This window comes from Montipora capricornis, chromosome 7 (assembly GCF_036669925.1).
Source record: "Montipora capricornis isolate CH-2021 chromosome 7, ASM3666992v2, whole genome shotgun sequence".
NCBI classification, from domain to species: Eukaryota; Metazoa; Cnidaria; class Anthozoa; order Scleractinia; family Acroporidae; genus Montipora; species Montipora capricornis.
In genome coordinates, this window is record NC_090889.1 from 14,300,812 (window position 1) to 14,320,811 (window position 20,000).

The following is a 20,000-nucleotide window of genomic DNA, read 5'->3' on the forward strand; positions in this document are numbered from 1 at the left end:
TCGAGGCTCTGGGGAATAAATATAAGGATTTGTATGAGTTTATTCCCCAGAGCCTCGAGATGATGCCTTTTGTTTTGGACTGAATTTTAATATATCGAAAGTGGTCTATTGGTTTCAGTTTTATCTCTGATAGATTGGCTGCCAGTTATCCAAGCGGTGAAATTCAAAAATAGAGCAATTACTGTCAATTAACATGTTGAGGTCATTAAGCCAATATTTCACCACAGATCTCACCCATCATCGTGCAAATGGTAAATTTTACATACTCAGAAAAGAAACGAACCTGAAAAAATCCTATTCTTATTTACAAAACCACACTGAGGACAAACTTTTCCATTGACGGGTTGATGCATGAATGAACGAACAAACGAACGAACCAACGAACCAACGAACGAGTGAACGTACAAACGAACGAATGAATAAATGGCACAAACAAAACTCAACCTGGGGATTCCTCTGATTGTTTTCCATTTGTTTCAACTTCAGATAGTGCATCTACTTTGTCGTCAACATCCATCTCTTTTTCATCTTTGAGCATTGATAAAACTGGGCTTCCAGCCGTGCTGGTCAAATTGTCTTTGTCCATATTTTCATCTTTACTGGCTTCTTGTTCAGGCTCAGTTATCTGTGGACAAGATGCTATCCTTTCTAAGGGTTTGGAAAGAGAAGTGGCGCTTTGGTACGGTGGATGTGGTTCTGGGCAGGTTTCATTGTTCTCGGCTTTGGCGACGGAAGAAGGAGGATTGAGATGATCATTATTCTCCTGAAGAAGTCTGCCAAAACCGAGGTTGTCAGGGATAGGCAAATTCGGGGGTGGCGCTATCTCCAGTGCACTATCAATATAGTTAATTAACTGGTTATCGATTTGAGGTAGTTCAGAGGAGAATGTTAAATCCAAGTCCGTGAAATATGGAAGATCAGCGGGAATTCTCAGCCATTCTTCAATGATATCGGTGTCAGTGGGTTGAAGCGGCAACACATTCAAGTCAAATGTAGGCGGCTTTGAAAACAATGACGTCATAGCAGCCATTACACTGATATCCCTACAAGAAAGAGACAGACATATTAGATAATATGACTCGGGAGTACTCGGAACACAATCCGAGTGTTCCGAGCACGAGTCGAACCTTTGACCTTGTCGTTTCTTTGTTGTTTTCAGTTTGCAGTACCGTGACAACCGAAGTTAAAAACCTCTTTTAAGAAAGTAAGTTAGACTAATTTTTCTTTTAAAAAGATTTATTTAGGCGTGAATAAAAACGACTTCTCCGAGAAAGACTTTGGACGTGCTTTTGGCAAAAAAGCATATGTGACCATATTTGTACATCATTTGCAATCGATAAGCTAGGAAACCAGCTTTGAATATTAAAAGTTTATGTCATGACTAGCTATTTCTAATACATTTCATTGTGAAATTTTCCAAAAACTAAGCTCATCAGCGAATTCGTCACCCAGTAACTTCATGATGGCGCAGGCGCAAACAAGGCGTCAGCTGAGCCAACATATTGAAAGCCTGCCTCTGGATAGAGGCCGTTAATTTTAAAGGGCAACTACAGAGAAACGAGATCAGCAGGGCGGAGGCCATACAGTTTGCAATCACGAGGGAAAGTTGCACTTCGCGACATACGGCATAAGCGCTACTATAATGATGATGACAAAGGCGATGATGATGACAACCATATATCAAGTGTGAAGGAGTAGTGTCTTCCAGAAGTTTCTGGTCACACTATGTCTCCATCCCGGGAGGGCAGGGGGTGGGGGGGGGAGGGGTGGGTAACTCCCATATAAAAAGGACGGGAGTGCTCGTCGAAAATTTTGAAAAGAACCTCTAAGAGGTACCAAATTATTGGTTTTAATTAGACAAAATTAACAATTAGTTAATTGTAAAAATCTATCCTGTTATGATTTTATGGCCCAATACCCTAAAAGGTACCACTAAAGCTCCCGCTGAGAACATTTTGAGGCTGAACACCCTAAGCCGGTACCAGAACCTCTAAAATGTACGACGAGCACCCCCGTCCATTTTATCTGGGAGTCCCCCCCCCCCGCTCCCCCCGGGGGTCTCCACCATCATAAAGGGAGACTGTAGGTGCTTTCAAAGCCTCGGTTATTACATCATAGACAAATCTTATCAAGTGAAGCTGTGATCCTCGCAGTTATGAACGCAATAAAGTCTCTTGTCGATCGCTGAATTATAGGTAGGGTCAGAAATGATGCTAATTAACTACTATTTTAACTTCACCGTTGGTTGCCAAATTACAATTTTGTAATCTGCCGACAAAAGCATTCCTACGGTTGCGGTTGCATATGGATATAACAGAGTTTCGCTTCGTTGCCCCTTCTCAGAGACCACTAAAAAAATAATCAAATAAAGTCTTGTTAAGAATGCAATTTATTAATTGCAATAATCCGCAGTGACTCGAGAACGAGAAACCATTTCAATCACAAGCATTACAGATCAAACCTACTCCCATTGTTGTTAAATTGCAAATATTATGATAAGCCGGCTCTTCGTTTTCTGATAATATCGATATACGTGCGAATATTTTAACGCGCCCATTGGTTGAGAACACATCAATTAATCCCAAACAGTGCAGAAAGTCGCGAAAGCGCAGCTAAACAAGATGGCGGACAGGTTAGGAGACTGCAACAATGTTTGAACACTTTTTTTTTTTAATTTTCCACAAGTGCTATTGCATTAATCAAAGTTGTGATTTAGTCGGGATTAGTGAGCCATGACGCGAAATAAACAATTAGTCAAATTGTTGCATGTATATTATAAACAAGTAATCACATGATTTATCTCGTCCAATTTGGGACAAATCAAAAGTCGTAAATATTTCAAAGACTACAAATTGCACGAGCCCGTATTGAGTTAGCCTTTCAAAAATACTAGCGCTGCTTTATCCCAAATTGCACTCAAAGTCATGTGATTACCTATGCAAATCAAATGCAGCTACCGTGAACAAAGACGTGATACTTATTTATATATTTGTTAACTTACTTCAACATTTTTTTTTTTTTGGGCCGAAGCCCCGGTTGAGGTCCTTTTTAAACGTCGCATTTCACGTGTGCCGAATCTAATGCAAATGAGAAAAATCTGATTGTTTTCCCTCGTGTGCATTAGGTTCGGGACATGTGAAATGCGAAGAGTAAAACGGGTCTTCTCTTTACCATTTCTTTGAATAAACAAAGGATTTGGAGGGACTATTTGCAAAATTCAAGATTAAAAAGTTTCGTTTCGGGATGTTAAAGTATGGTCGAAGGCCTTTCGCTTTTCAAAGGAGCGAGTTCAGTGATCCTAGGTCCCAGGTTTTTAAAAAATATTACTCTGTACCAAGGATAAAACTCCAGACTATTTGTCCCCAAAGAAGTGAAGATGGCTCACAAGGAACAAGACCTGTCTCAATAATAGTATAGACCGCACCGGTGGCTCAGTTGGTTGAGCACCGGGCTGCCATGCGGGAGGTCAGGAGTTCGACTCCGGCCGGACCAACACGCAGCGTTAACTGCGGAGAAAGTGCCTCCTTTGTAATGATATCCGCAAATGGTTAGACTTTCAACTGAGTCTTCATGGATATGGACGATAAACCGTAGTCCCCGTTTCAAAACCCTTCAAATGTTCATAACCCTGTGGGAGAAGAGTAGGGCATGGAGTTCCCGGTGTTGCAGTCTGTCCTCTGTTGTTTATCATGGTTGGGAGGGCAAATTGCTACCCTCCTACATCAAGCTACTCAAAAATCCGAGGATAAGCAAAAATAGGTAAAAATTTCGCAGAATTGAATTTTAAAGCATACGTGTCCTGTGTCTATCTTTTGACAAGCACTTTTGAGACGAGAAGCGACAAGAGCAGGACAAGAGCCAGTGATTTATGCCAGTCATGACGAAACTGATTTTCATGAGTACACACGATTAATTTGAACAAGATAGAGCGCTAAGGTGTTGCATAGTACGGCTTGTCGTGCCTTTAGAAATCCAATCGTCCTCGATCGTGGTCTTCTCATACTGTATCTGGGATTTCAAGAAGCAAGGGGGTTGTTAATGTTAACTTGTGTAAGCGCCTCCTGTACGTCCTATGGAACATTTTCGTAAATTTATACGCACACCGCTCTGAAAAGTTACTTTCCGATGACTAGCTGGAAAGATATCCTTGAAATAGTGTCTGCAAAGCGCAGAAAAAAGAAAGCGAGTTCCTAAGTTGCCTTCACTGGCATTTTGCAACTTTTAATTATCAGGGATAAGCTGTACCAAAGTAAACACGATTAGAAGTGAGTCAACCATAAATTACTTACTCTGTAAAGCCAGCTAGGATTTGGAACGTCAGAAATCTTCGCTGGAACGCCTGGTCTTTTTTCCCGTTTGCCTAAGAAGAGAAGTTATATACAGGAAGTGGAAAGTGAGCTCTTCCCTCGAAAGTTAAACCTCCCTTCTGCACCTCAGAATATATCATCATTGGAGATAAAACGCACACAAAAGTCACTTATGGTAATTGCCATACTACGTCAGAACCAAATAATGAATTAATGGCTATTTAAAAACCTTTGTGTTCATTGTATCATTCTGCTTTTGACGACTATAATTAAGGGAAAACCCCTCGAGATATGAAATCCGGATGAGTTCCGTTGCTGAAACAAAATCACTTCCTTTTTTTCGTGGACAAACAAAAAGAATACGAGAATTATTGTTATCGCTGTCTAGTTCTTGAGCTTTCGCTCCTCGAAAAGATCGGAAGTTGCGAGTTGTCCAACGAGTTTCGAAAGTTTGAAAATGTTTTGCACGCATAACTTTCAAGCTAGATAAGCATCAAAACAAGCTGAAACCGAGCTCCTTCATTACCATACCGTCCTTGATATCCCTAAAAAAAAAAACGCCGTTTTTGGCACTACAAACTTATAGTCAGAGCTTTCAATTGAATTTTACAAATCAAAAAAAGAGTAAAATAAATCCGCAGAGGTTAACCGAAGTTTGGTTTCAGCTCAAGAGGATATCGATAAATTCCCTCGGTCTAATGAGCTTGATCAACATGTCCTAACGAGTAACCTTGACAAAGCTAAAAACATCTTACCTCTCCCTGGTGAAATCAGCTCTTTGCCAAACAATTACGAATTCTCAGCGATACAAGCATATTTCGTGACCAGTGAACAGTGATGATGCAAGTCATTTTCGTGAGGAGTTATTTTTGAATTAATTCATTTCTAATGTGGAAAGTGTAACTGGGAGTTGTTGAACACAGGAAAGAGTCTAAAAAAGTGGTATAAATTCTTCCCATTCCGTGCTCTATCATCCGTCAAATTGGCATTCCTAAGGTTTTGCCAAAATACGAATTTCAATTTGTAAACTTTATAATCAAAGCGTTCGAATATGTTTATCATGTTGATATTCATGTTATAAGCAAACTGGGGATCTGGTCGGCATCTATAACTCTCTTATTTGGAAAGTCGCGTTTCTTTTTATGTGTTTTTTTTGCTTGCGGTTATTGCCGTGATTTGTGGTTATTTATATCATAAGCAATGAACCTAAAGTTAGGAACCCTTTTTTACGTCGTTGCAGCAAATTCATTGTAGTCGCTGAAAACATGATCGGAACCGGAGAGGATAAGCTGAAACTCGAAGTTTTCTTACTATTCCAATCTAAATCGTCTACCACTTTGAAATTATCCAAAAACAAACTCGATTCAATTTCTAAACAAAACGCTTCGCCGTAATACTGAAGTGCAGATCAATACAACCCAGCAGATTTCTGTTGACACTCTTGTTCACTCCAGCATCATCCAATATAGGTAATATAATGTTATGGAACAACAAGTCAATCGTGGTTAATATCTCATTTTTGATGACAAATGTTTTAAACTTTTCACATGACACATAGTGAAAGTGTTGACGATTACAGAGGTTTGTACCGCAGCAGGATCGTAGAAATCGCTGCCGCCAAGCAATACAAAGGTAATAATAATAATAATAATAATAATAATAATAATAATAATAATAATAATATGACATTTTTCAAATGTCACAGGTTTCATGTTCTCTGGGAAGGATCGAAATAAGAATTAGATAATGGGGAAAAATCGCTAACAGTTCACGATCGATAGTGCAACAATATGTTCTAATTCGAGCATTTTGCTCGTGGCTTAAAACACATATCACTTGGCTCTATAGGTTTTGGTCAAAAATTAAAATCACTTACCCCTCGCGAACAAGTCTCGATGGATTTGTACCGACAACAAGAAGCGACCGGGATCCTGAGGCCAGCAATACTGCCTATGTCCGACTGATAATAAGATCTATCTTCATCAGGAGATACAGTGCAGTAGAGATATATTGCAGTAATATAACACTCTAACTTCGCAATTTACACGTAACTGACAACAATGAAATGATTTCAGAGTACCAAAGAGCCATGTAAGTTATCCAGACTCTGGTAACCTTCTCAGTTCTAAATAAATTCTTGCACCCTAACCACTGCGCGAAAATTCGCTATATTGCCTTCGTGTTTTTATAAGTATTAGCTTGAAGAAAGGTTCTAGATCATTTATTTACTCATATATTATAAATTCAACAGAATATTGCGTTTCCGATTAGTCGAAGAATGACGATCGAAAATGCATAAGTATGTTATTGAGTGAAAGATACTAGTTACAGTGACACTGTGCAATAACGAAGTTGCTACGGTAGTAATTTTGTGGGGTATATAAACAACACTCTTGCCCATTAATCACAAAATGCCTTCGCCTTCATACGATTTCCTATAGTACTGGACGTATCGTAGAGTAAGAGAGGGATCTTTTATTATCGTGAAACAAAGTGACTGAACTGAAGCCACGACGATCTCTGTGTTTATATTCGTATTTCCGAACTCAGATATCTGATCGATTGCTAGCTAGCTTCTGCCAAACATAGACCCTTTGCATAAATGGCGCCTAAATTTGAATAAAAATACTTTGTACATCCTTAGCCTCGTACTTATGTTTCTAGCCAAAGGATTTTTCACATGAATGTGAGGCTTAGGATGTACATTATCATTTATGCAAAGGGTCTATGGTCAAAGCGAAACACGCCTGCTCAGGCCAGCTCGAGGTCTTAAACAACGCGGACAAAAACTACGCGGGGTCTTTAAAAGATAAAAAATTCATGACCGAAACTCATAAGATCGGTCTTCCACGTATTACAATCCAGTGCTATTTTTTACTATAGGTTCACAACACTAAGTCATTAAAATCATGAAGAACCGTTTTAAAGACCTTTCAAAATTAATCGATAAAAAGGATTATTATATCTCTCAGAGAGTACGCGCGCTGGAATTGGCTAAATTAGCGGGCCGTATTCTACAGTACGGCCCGCTGTACAGCCCGCTAAATTTAAAATTTCGATAAAAGATCATCTAGCGAGTTTTTCATGTCATTTCTGTTGCATAAACTTGTACTGAAAACTGTTTGAATCTTGCAAGCAACTATTTCAAACTTAACAGCCAAGAAGATTTAGTTTTTGGAATTTTGGCACGGCAATCTTTGTGGCAGTTGAACCTTCCGCTTGACTTTGACTAGTTTCCTTGCCCGCGCGCCGGATTAACCTCAGAGATATAATAAATATCTTACTAACCGAGTTTTCGCCGTCCGTACTGTAAGTTACGGATCCTCGTTTTTTTCCCGTTGACTTAGCTTCGCGCTTGGGCCATAAATCAACGGGAAAAAACTCGGTCCGTAACTTACAGTACATATTATGTACATATTATGTTCTTCTGGTATAAAGTCTACTGTCTGTAAGAGAGCTTATGGAAACTAAAGAACTCCGGAAACACTTGGGTATTATTCACATAACTTTTCGTTATGCACTATATTTCATACACTAATAGATAAAAGGCTGTTTGACAATCAGTATATCTTCCAGTTTTCACCCATATGAACCAAGTGAGCGCTAGATGGGCCCACAAAAAGACAGAGAAAAACCAGGGTGGGAATTGAGCCCACGACCTTCGGGTTAGAACACCGCTGCTCTAGCACTTTACATTACCCTCTAATAGTTAAGTATGTTTCTATACAACCTGGTTTGACAAAAACGTGACTAGGCGAAAAGGATAAAGTGTAGATGCTAACAACTCCTAAAGCGTTATTGTAAGCCTCGCCATTGAGTTTTTAAAACAAAACCGGAGGCTGCATTTTTCGTTTCAGGAATGCAGCTTAATTTAAATATCGCCCTTTGGCCCCTACTATTGAAAGGAGGAAAATTATGTTGCGTCTAATATTTTTCTTTCTGTTTCGGTTTTATTTTGCCTTGTTTTAGGAAATTCGTCAACGAAATTCAGTTCATTGGGGAGAACGACTGACCGAAGAATTCATGACGAAAAGACGTTTTTAAGCATCATACGTAGAATTAAAGCTTAAAGAACTTTTAAGTTTTGAGACTAGACTGAATTGTTCATTTTAGGTGCCTTTCCGGAAATCCATTTGAGGTTTTTTTTTACCGTCAATGATTTACAGAGTCGGCAAGAAAGAAGAAAAGCGTTAACACGCGCGACGCACGTGCAGCTCGGTTTAACCAATAATATTATTGCTTTGTCATGTTGCTGATGCAGTGTCAGTTGCGAGAAACATAAAAACCTAGCCACCCAAGCTGCGAGTAACGCATGATTCCCTTCAATAAATCGTAAAATATTAATATCTTTATAAACAGATTAGTGACGATTGGTAAGATACCGGCATTGTGCAATTCAACTCAACAATATGGCTATTTTTAATATTTCAGCTTAGTTTGCAAAATGGAGCGAGTATCGGGTTTCTGATTCCTTGCTTCGACTGCTAAACAATCAAATCATGCAGGCCATGCGAAGTCTCAAATACACGAACTTTCAAATTGAAGGAATTCGAATATTGATTTGTGAATGGTCCTTAAAAGTTCGGAAGAGCTCTTTAAATGCAATTAGCCCACGTGACCCAAGAGGCAAAAAATATTTGATACAAAGTTACAGCCTATTTAAGAGGTCTCGTTACTCGTTATTTTGTTTCAATAAAGTTTATGACTACTTACCTCTTTCCTTAAAGAACTCAGCAGCACTACTTTGCAAAACGTAATTCAAATTTTGGTCGTAGCAAAAGAAATTTTGAATCCACATAAGTCTGACGATTAACTTATTTGTTAAACTCTATTTATTGCCAAGGACAACATTTTCGAGTTCCCTAGAAAGACAATCTACAGCTCGAAAGCTTGAAACTTTGTTTTTCAAATAAACAGTCAAGAAAACGATTCAAGGGTGGCGGTATATAATAATACATTATCAAAACATGCAGTTGAGATAACCGAATTGTTGTGCGAAAACAAGTAGGGACACATACAACAAAACTAGTTGACCTTTTAATCCATCGACCGTCTAAAGTTAGGCAATAGGTTGAAATATCTTGAGACTTGCACGATTTATATCGAAACCGCAAAAACCACTACATTTAAAAAAAACTCAGATTGTAATATGTGTGCTGAGAGTCCGAATAGTTTACTAGTTCGGTCCCTTAATGTGGCTTAATTAATTACGCGAGAAAATCTATGTACACCTCACTTTTAACACTCTAAATTCCAAACCGACCGAGCTCAATTTCTACCAAACATCCTTTCCTTTCTGTAGTTGTAATTGGTATACTTCACATAGGGGTCTCAGTTTTGTGTCTGTGGATAAAATCTCGAAGTGTGTCCGCCAAATAAATGATCTCCACAGGACAGCTCTATCGCATAGTGACATTGAATACACATGATTATTATGGTGAACAATACGATGTTATCTAACTTTTTATTCGGTAGACGAGATCCCAGCGTGTTACAGCGTTGTTGGAGTTGGAAGGCACTTGTCATGTACTTTGTAGAGCTGTAGTCTCGGTTGTTCAAAAGGTACATAACCCTATCCACTGTATAAATCACTATCCAGCGCATAAACAATAGCAAAACCAATTGAGTTATCCAGTGGATAGTAATTTATCCAGTCGAGAGCGCTCAAATCCATCCTTCGAGATAGCTACAATTAGCTCATCCATAAACAGGCTAGCCGTTTACTGTCAAGTTATCTGCACGGATTTGGTGTTCACGGTTGAAAGCGCCACCAAATTAAATAACCCTTCGGAAATAATGATAGCGGGATTTTAATGCAGGGAGGAAAGATTCGTTGCAAAGACAACATACCTCGTGCAAGATCGGAGAAAGCGGCAATGCGCACGTACAGGGGCTTTTGAAACGTCACGGTTATGTGTCGAAATGACTCAGTGAGAGTCTTCGCTGAATGTCTGAAAAGCGTCGGTCAGTCTGGTTGCAAGAAGCCAGTACCACTTGAAATGAAATCACAGTTTGCAGGAATGCATTAAAGAAGGTCAAGAACACTGACTGAGTTGGAGGAAGAACGTGATTTTCTCATTCAGTTGTGCAGGGCACTCTACGCCGGTCACGCTATTCAATTGTCAATTATTTACGTTTCACTCAGTGATCAGATTATACGCGAAGTTAAAACTTAATTAATTTAACCTTAAAATTCCTGTTTTCTTTTATGATCAGGCACAAACGTTATATTTCTATCAAGAAGACCCCAAGAGAAAGAATAGAAATTTTAAAAAAACAAATTTTTCGTATGCAATGGTATCATTAGATGACTTTTCTTGTTTTTTGGATTTGTTGTAAGTCTCAATGGACCAAAAAAAAAAAAAAGCACAATAAATTCCCCTGTTGCTCCGTTCAATTTCTTTCCTTCCGAGAACAGGATCGATTGCTAACAAACTCTTGAATCAATTGCAAGAACATTCTTGCTGGCGTAAATGTTGCGGGTCGACATAATAATGTGGGGGTCTAGAAATATCGGTCCGCCAATAACGTTAGCTGGCGCATAGGAAAAGAAATATTTTTTACACCAAAAAATGGAATTACTGAGTCTACACGTCGAGTGATTGACAGTTTCTTCCGCTGAATTTGAGCTTCTTAAAGCAAACATAGCTCAGTGGCACATTCCTCAGGAGATCAATTTATTCAATAGATTCAGAAGGGTTTCAGCGTTAAGCATGGCTGACCGTACCACAATATCAGTGATGCAATCGTTAACTGCATCTGCATCTCAGGGACAATTAGCACTCATTCCTCATTTAGGTTTTTTTCAAACTCGACTCGATTCATATTGCTACCTTTCCTCATTATTTTACTTTATCTAAAACAACGGAGAAGTCAGTGATTGCTGTTTGTAAATTGGAGCCCGTCCAAGCGCTTCACGACGCTTGCGAAGGGAATTTTGGCAGAATGCAAATTACCTATTAGACACCCAATAGTTCCCCCCTTAATCGACCGGACGGAATAAGTGAATAGCCCAACCCCTATTTTCTTTTCAAACTATTACACCGTTGTTGAACGGTACGTACGATATTTACCAACCCTATCTATTATTAAGATTGGAACAAGAGTGGTTGCAGATGTCCCTGAAATATAAGAAAAGGCTGCAAATCACTCAGGTACTTTAACTCATCGCTTGGAACCTAGAGCCGCCTCCTGAAAGGGAAACTGCCTTCTTATCTCATGTGTAGAGACCATTTACTGTCCTGCTGTTCTGTTGGGAACTGTTTACGTTACGTTATTAACACAAAGAAAGTAAATCCAGCGTACGTGCGTCCAGAACACCGCACTCGCGTTGCGTGACAGTGAGTGAAGAGCTCACATTTTGCGTGACATCATCAGAGAAGTTTATTTTTTGCAAACTTTTTTTTTTGAGATGTCACCTTGTTCTTCATTTTCAGAATGTATACGGTTTGATGAGTGTAATAAAGATCCCAGCACGCCACATATCTCGTTTAGACTGAAACAAGGCAATTGTTTAACCAGGAATGCGTACCATGAGAGAATGAAGAGAATGAAACTCTTCAAACGAGTTGTCGTCATTAATCGGGGTACGGCCTTGAGTAAGGCCTTGTTTGAATAGTTAAGTCATTCCCAAGAATAGGGGAGCAACTGCTAGTAACTTGAGATAAAATAACAAAAGAAAATAGCGGTGATGGAAACAAAGAAAATCCTATAAATTATCTGTTTCTTCCAATTAACATTTTTAAGAGTACAGTGGCTATTTTAGGACGCATTTCATGTGACCACAAAGAACAGTGCTTAGTAATATGGCTAAATGACAAGGCAAGAATTCTTAATCCTGCTAGAGCACAATAAATTCAAAATTGGCCAATATTGTTTCTCCTCCCTAGATTGACGAACCTATTTTCTGCCCTGCAACTTTACATCGACAGTAATAACGCCTGCGTTTTTGCATTCAAAGTTAGCCTTTCTCTATTAGAATTTCTACTAAGTTAATGGAACGCGTTTTGTCCGATCTGATAAGTCTTGCTTAATTCAGTCCTACCCCTTTCATGACACGTGGTTTTCATAAGTAACCTTATATGTTGGAGTTTAAAGCGAAATGTACTAACCTTCGTTATCAGCCATAAATCACTTAAAGGCGGTGGCGGAAATCGTGCTTATATTTTGTCTTATTGTATACGAATAATTTCTTTCTATTTTAAAAAAGTTAATCCCTCCCCACCCCATCCAATTTTCTTCTTTACGTTTTGATAATCAGCAGAATAACCAGCTCAAAAAACTAACAAATCCTCTGGTTGTAAAAATGTTAATGAGCCTATAAATTCTTTTAATATTTCCCTCATTCAATCGATAATTTCAGTATTATTTTGCACTGTTATGTGCCTTGCCAAAACGACATGACGAAAATTTCACAAAGGTAACCTGGTAAGAAGAGCCCATGTTTTCAAAAATAGCTTATTTTAAAATTCTCGCAATAATCAGCGCTGTTTTCTGAAAGGATTAATTAGCATACCACGTAGTGTAGAATTCAATTTGTCCTGACAGAAACATTCCCTCCCGGTTGTTTCTTCTTCAAAATAAAACATCGACATAGAAGTCAGTGCCATGGCAACGTTTTGCTACTTTTACGTATATGGTACTCAGTAATGTAGAGTTGATGGGTGACGAAAAAAATGGATCAATTGACATTTTTGCAAGGTATCCTACAATGTAAATTTTTTTGGACAAATTCTTAATGGCTGCCTGTTAAAGAATGGACAATGTTAAACCACCTCAGAGGAGAAAAATATTATCATAAACAAAATTAATATATTTTTTCTCCACTAATGTAAAATCTCAAAGCACGAAAAAATATTCTTATAAACACTATCAATATATATTTCTGCAGTGCTCAGTAAAGATATCAACATCAGCATTTTGCAAAATGGCGTGACAAAGACCCTGAGCTACCCTTTGAAGGCGACGGACTGAATATGCTATCAGTAATAATCTCCTTTTTGAAGATAAAGAGTCTAGCGGTCAATTTATACAATGGTTATCGTTTTTAGGAGTGTCATTCATTACACTCCTTTAAATTGCGGAGTTCAAAGCGATTGTGTTGTGTTTGTTCTCAGAAATTGAAGATATCAATCTAAACTGCTTATCAAATACCTTACATGCAGAGCGGCTAAATTTCCTACTAAAATGGCTTATAGAGAGCATAAGAGAACAAGGAAGACCGTTCCAAAGCCCTGTGGGTGCAATTCTACTCAATTACGATTAGTTAAGTACATCCTAACATCATTCCCAAACAGGCTTACCCAGAAAGTCCTACTCTTCTAAAATGTGGCAGTACAAGGCTCCGGCGTTCCTTTCGATTTCTGCCTAATATCGTGTACTTCGTTTGCGAAAGCTACAAAGAAAGTTCTTCCTGAGAAAGTGAACTTATATGTGCGTTGCAAATACTTAAATACCTAAATAATTAAATACCTAAATGCGAAAAGGATCAAGTTATTCCATTCAGCAAGGTTTCAGCGTTAAGCTAAGCATGGCTGACCGCCTGACCGTACCACAATAGACCTAATCGGCTAACTCAATATTGTACCCAATTCAAATCTCCCGAGATTAAGTTTCTTTGTGTATTGTATTTGCATGATAATGTAGCATTCATATTTAAATGATATGGAAATACCTGAAACAAAACGTTTTATTCCCAAAGGGTTTGAATTGGGTACAACATTGAGTTAGCCGATTAGGTCTATAACAGTGATGCAATCGTTAACTGCATCTGCATCTCAGGGACAATCGGCACTCATTCCTCACTTAGGTTTTTTTTTCAAACTCGACTCGATTCATATTGCAAACAAAATTCATTGCTACCTTTCCTCATCATCTAAAACAACGGAGAAGTCAGTGATTGCTGTTTGTAAATTGTAGCTCGTCCAAGCGCTTTACGACGCTTGTGGAGGGAATTTTGGCAGAATGCAAATTACCTATTAGACACCCAATAGTTCCCCCCTTAATCGACCGGACGGAATAAGTGAATAGCCCAACCCCTATTTTCTTTTCAAACTATTACACCGTTGTTGAACGGTACGTACGATATTTACCAACCCTATCTATCTGGAACAAGAGTGGTTGCAGATGTCCCTGAAATATGAGCAAAGGCTGCAAACCACTCAGGTATTTTAACCCATCGCTTGGAACCTACAGCCGCCTCCTGACAGGGAGACTGCCTTCTTATCTCATGTGTAGAGACCATTTACTGTCTTGCTGTTCTGTTGGGAACTGTATACGTTACGTTATCAACACAAAGAAAGTAAATCCAGTGTACGTGCGTCCAGAAAACCGCACTCGCGTTGCGTGACAGTGAGTGAAGAGCTCACATTTTGGGTGACATTTATTTTCTGCAAATTTTTTTATTTTGAGATGTCATCTTGTTCTTCATTTTCAGAATGTATGCGTTTTGATGAGTGTAATAAAGATCCCAGCACGCCACATATCTCGTTTAGATTAAAACAAGGCATTTGTTTAACCAGGAATGCGTACCATGAGAGAATGAAGAGAATGAAACTCTTCAAACGAGTTGTCGTCATTAATCGGGGTACGGCCTTCAGTAAAGCCTTGTTTGAATAGTTAAGTCATTCCCAAGAAGAGGAGAGAAACTGCTAGTAACTTGAGATAAAATAACAAAAGAAAATAGCGGTGACGGAAACAAAGAAAATCCTATAAATTATCTATTTCTTCCACCAATTAACATTTTTAAGAGTACAGTGGCTATTTTAGGACGCATTTCATGTGACCACAAAGAACAGTGCTTAGTAATATGGCTAAATGACAAGGCAAGAATTCTTAATCCTGCTAGAGCACAATAAATTCAAAATTGGCCAATATTGTTTCTCCTCCCTAGATTGACGAGCCTATTTTCTGCCCTGCAACTTTACATCGACAGTAATAGTTCGCCTTTCTCTATTAGAATTTCTACTAAGTTAATGGGACGCGTTTTGTCCGATCTGATCAATCTTGCTTAATTCAGTCCTACCCCTTTCATGACACGTGGTTTTCATAAGTAACCTTATATGTTGGAGTTTAAAGCGAAATGTACTAACCTTCGTTATCAGCCATAAGTCACTTAAAGGCGGTGGCGGAAATCGTGTTTATATTTTGTCGTATTGTATATAAATAATTTCTTTCTATTTTAAAAGAGTTACTCACTCCCCACCCCATCCAATTTTCTTCTTTACGTTTTGATAATCAGCAGAATAATCAGCTCAAAAAACTGACAAATCCTCTGGTTGTAAAAATGTTAATGAGCCTATAAATTCTTTTAATATTTCCCTCATCAATCAATAATTTCAGTATTATTTTGCACTGTTTTGTGCCTTGCCTAAACTACATGACGAAAATTTCACAAAGGTAACCTGGTAAAAAGAGCCCATGTTTTCAAAAATAGCTTATTTTAAAATTCTCGTAATAATCAGTGCTGTTCTCTTAAAGGATTAATTAGCATACCACGTAGTGTAGAATTTCAATTTGTCCTGACAGAAACATTCCCTCTCTGTTGTTTCTTCTTCAAAATAAAACATCGACATAGAAGTCAGTGCCATGGCAACGTTTTGCTACTTCTATGTATATGGTACTCAGTAATGTAGATTTGGTGGGTGGCGAAAAAAATGGAACAATTGACATTTTTGCAAAGTATCCTACAAAATAAATTTTAGACAAATTCTTAATGGCTGCCTCTTAAAGAATAGACAATGTTAAACCGCCTCAGAGCAGGAAAATATTCTCATAAACAAAATTAATATATATATTTTTTTGTCCACTGATGTAAAGTCTCAGAGCATGAAAAATATTCTTGTAAACACTATCAATATATATTTCTGCAGTGCTCAGTAAAGATATCATCAACATCAGCATTTTACAAAATGGCGTGACAAAGACCCTGCGCTACCCTTTGAAGGCGACGGACTGAATATGCTATCAGTAATAATCGAGCGATAAAGAATCGAGCGATCAATTTATACAATGGTTTTCGTTTTTAGGAGTATCATTCATTACACTCCTTTAAATTGCGGAGTTCAAAGCGATTGTGTTGTGTTTGTTCTCAGAAATTGAAGAGATCAATCTAAACTGCTTACCAAATACCTTACATGCAGAGCGGCTAAATTTCCTACTAAAATGGCTTATAGAGAGCACAAGAGAACAAGGAAGACCGTTCCAAAGCCCTGTGGGTGCAATTCTACTCAATTACGATTAGTTAAGTACATCCTAACATCATTCCCAAACAGGCTTACCCAGAAAGTCCTACTCTTCTAAAATGTGACAGTACAAGGCTCCGGCGTTCCTTTCGATTTCTGCCTAATATCGTGTTCTTCGTTTGCGAAAGCTATAAAGAAAGTTCTTCCTGAGAAAGTGAACTTATATGTGCGTTTCAAATACTTAAAATAGTGTTAAAATTTGCATTGTTATGATATCTTAAACGAATGTTCTAAAGTTTAGCTTCCAAATAATGCCACCCTAGCTGAGTTTTTTCTTACAACTGAACATTCCCCCAGAATTATTACTTGAGATCAGTTTATTATTGTACTCTAAATTAAATCTCCGGTGCTACATTCTTTTGATGATTGCCTAGGTAATTTAATCTTTAAGATAAAACACCGTTGCTTGCCATTATAAGGGCGAAGGGCCAACTGGTTTTAGAAATCGAACATACGACCTTCGTAACTTCGGTCGAATGATCTAGACAGGTTGTTTATCTAAGTCCTTATACAAAGCGGTAAGTGTCTCGTGGTCAGAAGACGCGACAATGTCATATTAACAACATATAAACGAGGATACAATATGTCAAAGACAAGTCCTACATATTTCATCTACGAAAAGATGTGTGTTGGAATTAGTTGGTGAGCGTGGTAGTAAACGTTATTATCGAAGTAACAGAGTTTATTATATGATTTATTATATAACTAGCTCCATCAGCGGGCAAGATGAACCAAATCCCGTGCTGTGATTGGCTACCCGAGCTATCTTACCCGCTCGGGATGTTTTATCCCAGATAATAAATCTTCTCTTTTTTCGTGTTTATGGACCTCGACTAAGTCTCGGTCCATAAACGCGCAAAAAGAACCTCGCCAACATCCAGCCATCTTGGCCGAACAAGCTTGGTCAGTAACTAATATGTAATGTACCTGTTTGGGAGGAAACTCGTTCCCAGGGAATTGAATTTTCTTTCCTCGCTAACTCTGGGGTGGGGGGAGAGGAACAGGGTTGGAGCTACTGGTTGTTACACCAACACCACCATCAATAGTTGCATTAGAGCGGTTTTCAATTAAGTATCGAAAGTAATCAGCGAATTGCTTTGGTTTTGCATTTACTTCACTCAGCCGGTGTTGGTTCAAAGTGCTCGCGCCATTTTTTCAACCAATCAGAAGTGAAACCAAAACCAATCGTGTCTTGCGCGTGCACATTTTCCCACGCTTTGTGTCGGCGACGTATAATTACTTCGAGTTTTGATTGGTTTGCTGGATTGTCTCCGTCCTTTTTGATTGGCCAAGGCCATTACTTTGGTTTTGGTTTTATGGAGGCAGTGTGGCAGTGTGGCTCAGTGATATTTTTCCTGACAGTCCCTGGTTCAACGTGCCAGCTGCACTTGTAAATAGCCATAGGGATTCTTTAAGTTGTTGTTGTTGTTGTTCTGTTCCGTCATTTTGTTGATTGTGTTTCATTGGCCCTGAACAGCCCCTATGGGGAGTGGTCAATTAAGTATGTTTTTAACTACATGTGTATGACACTCGATTGAAGCGCGCTCTATCAATCAAATCATATGACACTGTCGAGCCCGCTGACCAGGGTAACCCGCTGACCAGGTAACATTTTTCTAAGAACCCAGATAAACCGTTAACCAGGAGTTTTTACTTTATTTTAAAGGTAAAGGCTTTTGTAGCTCACTATTATTTGACTATTCGGGCAAATGCGCAGAAAATCTGTCGACACTATTCTCACACCCAATCCCCGGAAGAAAAGAAAGAAAGAAAGAAAGAAAAAAAGCAAACGTACAAAAAACAAATTTGATCTCTTGAGTAAAGCGCAGTATTTTGATTGTGCAAAGTGTTGGGTTTTTTGTGACCTTTTAAAGGAGCAAAAATTAGGCAAAAAATGAAAGCTTAGTTTATGACCTAGCTCGTTAGAAGCACGAGTTTTTTCTTCATATGGCCTCACCGATTTTTTGTTTGCAATACAAACGTTCCTTGAACAATGCAAGTGAGCTGAGTTCAAAACGGCTTGTAGAGTGAAGTAAAGAATGTAATATATGCCATAAGCTTGGTCATGAAGCAAAACTGGTCCACGCCAATTTCTCTTTCGAGGTCACTAACCGCAATTTGAATAGAAAACTAAATTATGCTTTGTCAAGAGTCCATCCGAGCCCATGGACTCTAAAAGGCGGTTACAGTCTGCAAAAAAATGCTCACGGAACATTTTCTGCAAACCTAAAAGAATGTCAACGACAATGGCTATAGCAACGACAGTCCCATAAAGCAACGTGTCCGGCGCGCATTCTTGTACATTTCAACGCGAAATCACCAAATTTCAGGTTTAGACGGCAAGGTCGGTATATGCAAATGTGCACGATTCTGTCATTCTCTATTTTGACCAAGTTATTTTAAGAATACTTTGCCTGTATCGTACTAAGGGAACGTGATGAAATAAATGAGAAAGACTTACGACATTTCAAAGTTATATTTTGAGGTGACATTTCGTCGACGTTGTGGCGATAGCTCTCAAACTCGCTCAGCTTTAAGTCCTCGATGAAACAGATCAACCATTAAATGAACGGGTGGTTTGAGCGAAAACCGATGGCAAGAGAAAATAGATCAGGGGTATTGTCTCAAAGTAGTAATACTAAGATGAATGAGGTGGTCTTCACACGACTGAAAGACATTTTGCATTGATTAAGCCCACAAATGCTTCTTTCGAATTTCGTTATCAAGGTTCCTATCAGCACCGTGCAAGCGAAAGCAAAAGTCTAAAATGAATTGGATTTAAAGCACATTAATTGCTATTTTTATATATATTTAGTCGCGTTTTTTTTTGCGAGAAATGTAATATGGATAGCTCATCCTTCTAAAATATTTAGTGTTCTTCTTTTGGGTTGTCTGAAATGTTAAGCTCGCAAGATGAAGTACGTTTTTGACTCCTGACTAATCCCTATTTATAATACTACAACGAGAAGGTTCCCTGAAGTTTAACTTATGATGTGATTCCATGTAACCGATTTTACCTGCACTTGGCCACTTCGTTGAATTTAAGATCGACTGCTCTCCTTGCCTTGCATGAAATGTAGGAAAGGTCACGGGTTTGAAGGGAGTATGCCAGGAGGCCTTTTATAATTATTAACCACGAAAGAGATTATTGAAATTCTCTTCTATAGATTTGCAACCCAAAACAGTCAGCGAGTTCTTTTCGCTTTCACTTTTTAGCCAATCACAAAGAAGGAGAATTTCGTGCACAAACATGTCCTTGAATTTGTCTTTGATGAAACAAAGCTCGCAACCAGGTATTTACCCGACACTTCCTTCTTCGGAGGAAACGTTGACCTCTAGACTTAATAAAAAGCTATCGCTGTAAGACTGCGAAGGCGGAAGCGGTTTTCCGCGACAAATGTGCGTGGTACCTAAAGTCCACTACGGGTTTTTGCCTCGAGATGAACTTCAA

At 38.6% G+C, this 20,000-nt stretch overlaps 1 protein-coding gene and 1 long non-coding RNA gene across 2 annotated transcripts in view; one reads left to right on the forward strand and one right to left on the reverse strand.

Moving 5' to 3' along the window:
- Window positions 1-20,000, reverse strand: part of LOC138058247 (ETS-related transcription factor Elf-1-like) — a 40,552-nt gene that overhangs the window by 7,151 nt on the left and 13,401 nt on the right. Inside the window, exons 2-4 of the mRNA XM_068904157.1 lie at window positions 15,801-15,858; window positions 4,290-4,360; window positions 445-1,043 (exon numbers count right to left, since the gene is read on the reverse strand). Coding sequence (XP_068760258.1) covers window positions 445-1,043; window positions 4,290-4,360; window positions 15,801-15,839 — 709 coding nt within the window. The 5' untranslated portion in view covers window positions 15,840-15,858. The remainder of the gene's footprint in view (window positions 1-444; window positions 1,044-4,289; window positions 4,361-15,800; window positions 15,859-20,000) is intronic.
- Window positions 5,107-9,011, forward strand: LOC138058248 (uncharacterized). Its single transcript, XR_011133835.1, has 3 exons — window positions 5,107-5,776; window positions 5,866-5,939; window positions 8,277-9,011. It is a non-coding gene; the product is annotated as an uncharacterized lncRNA (long non-coding RNA).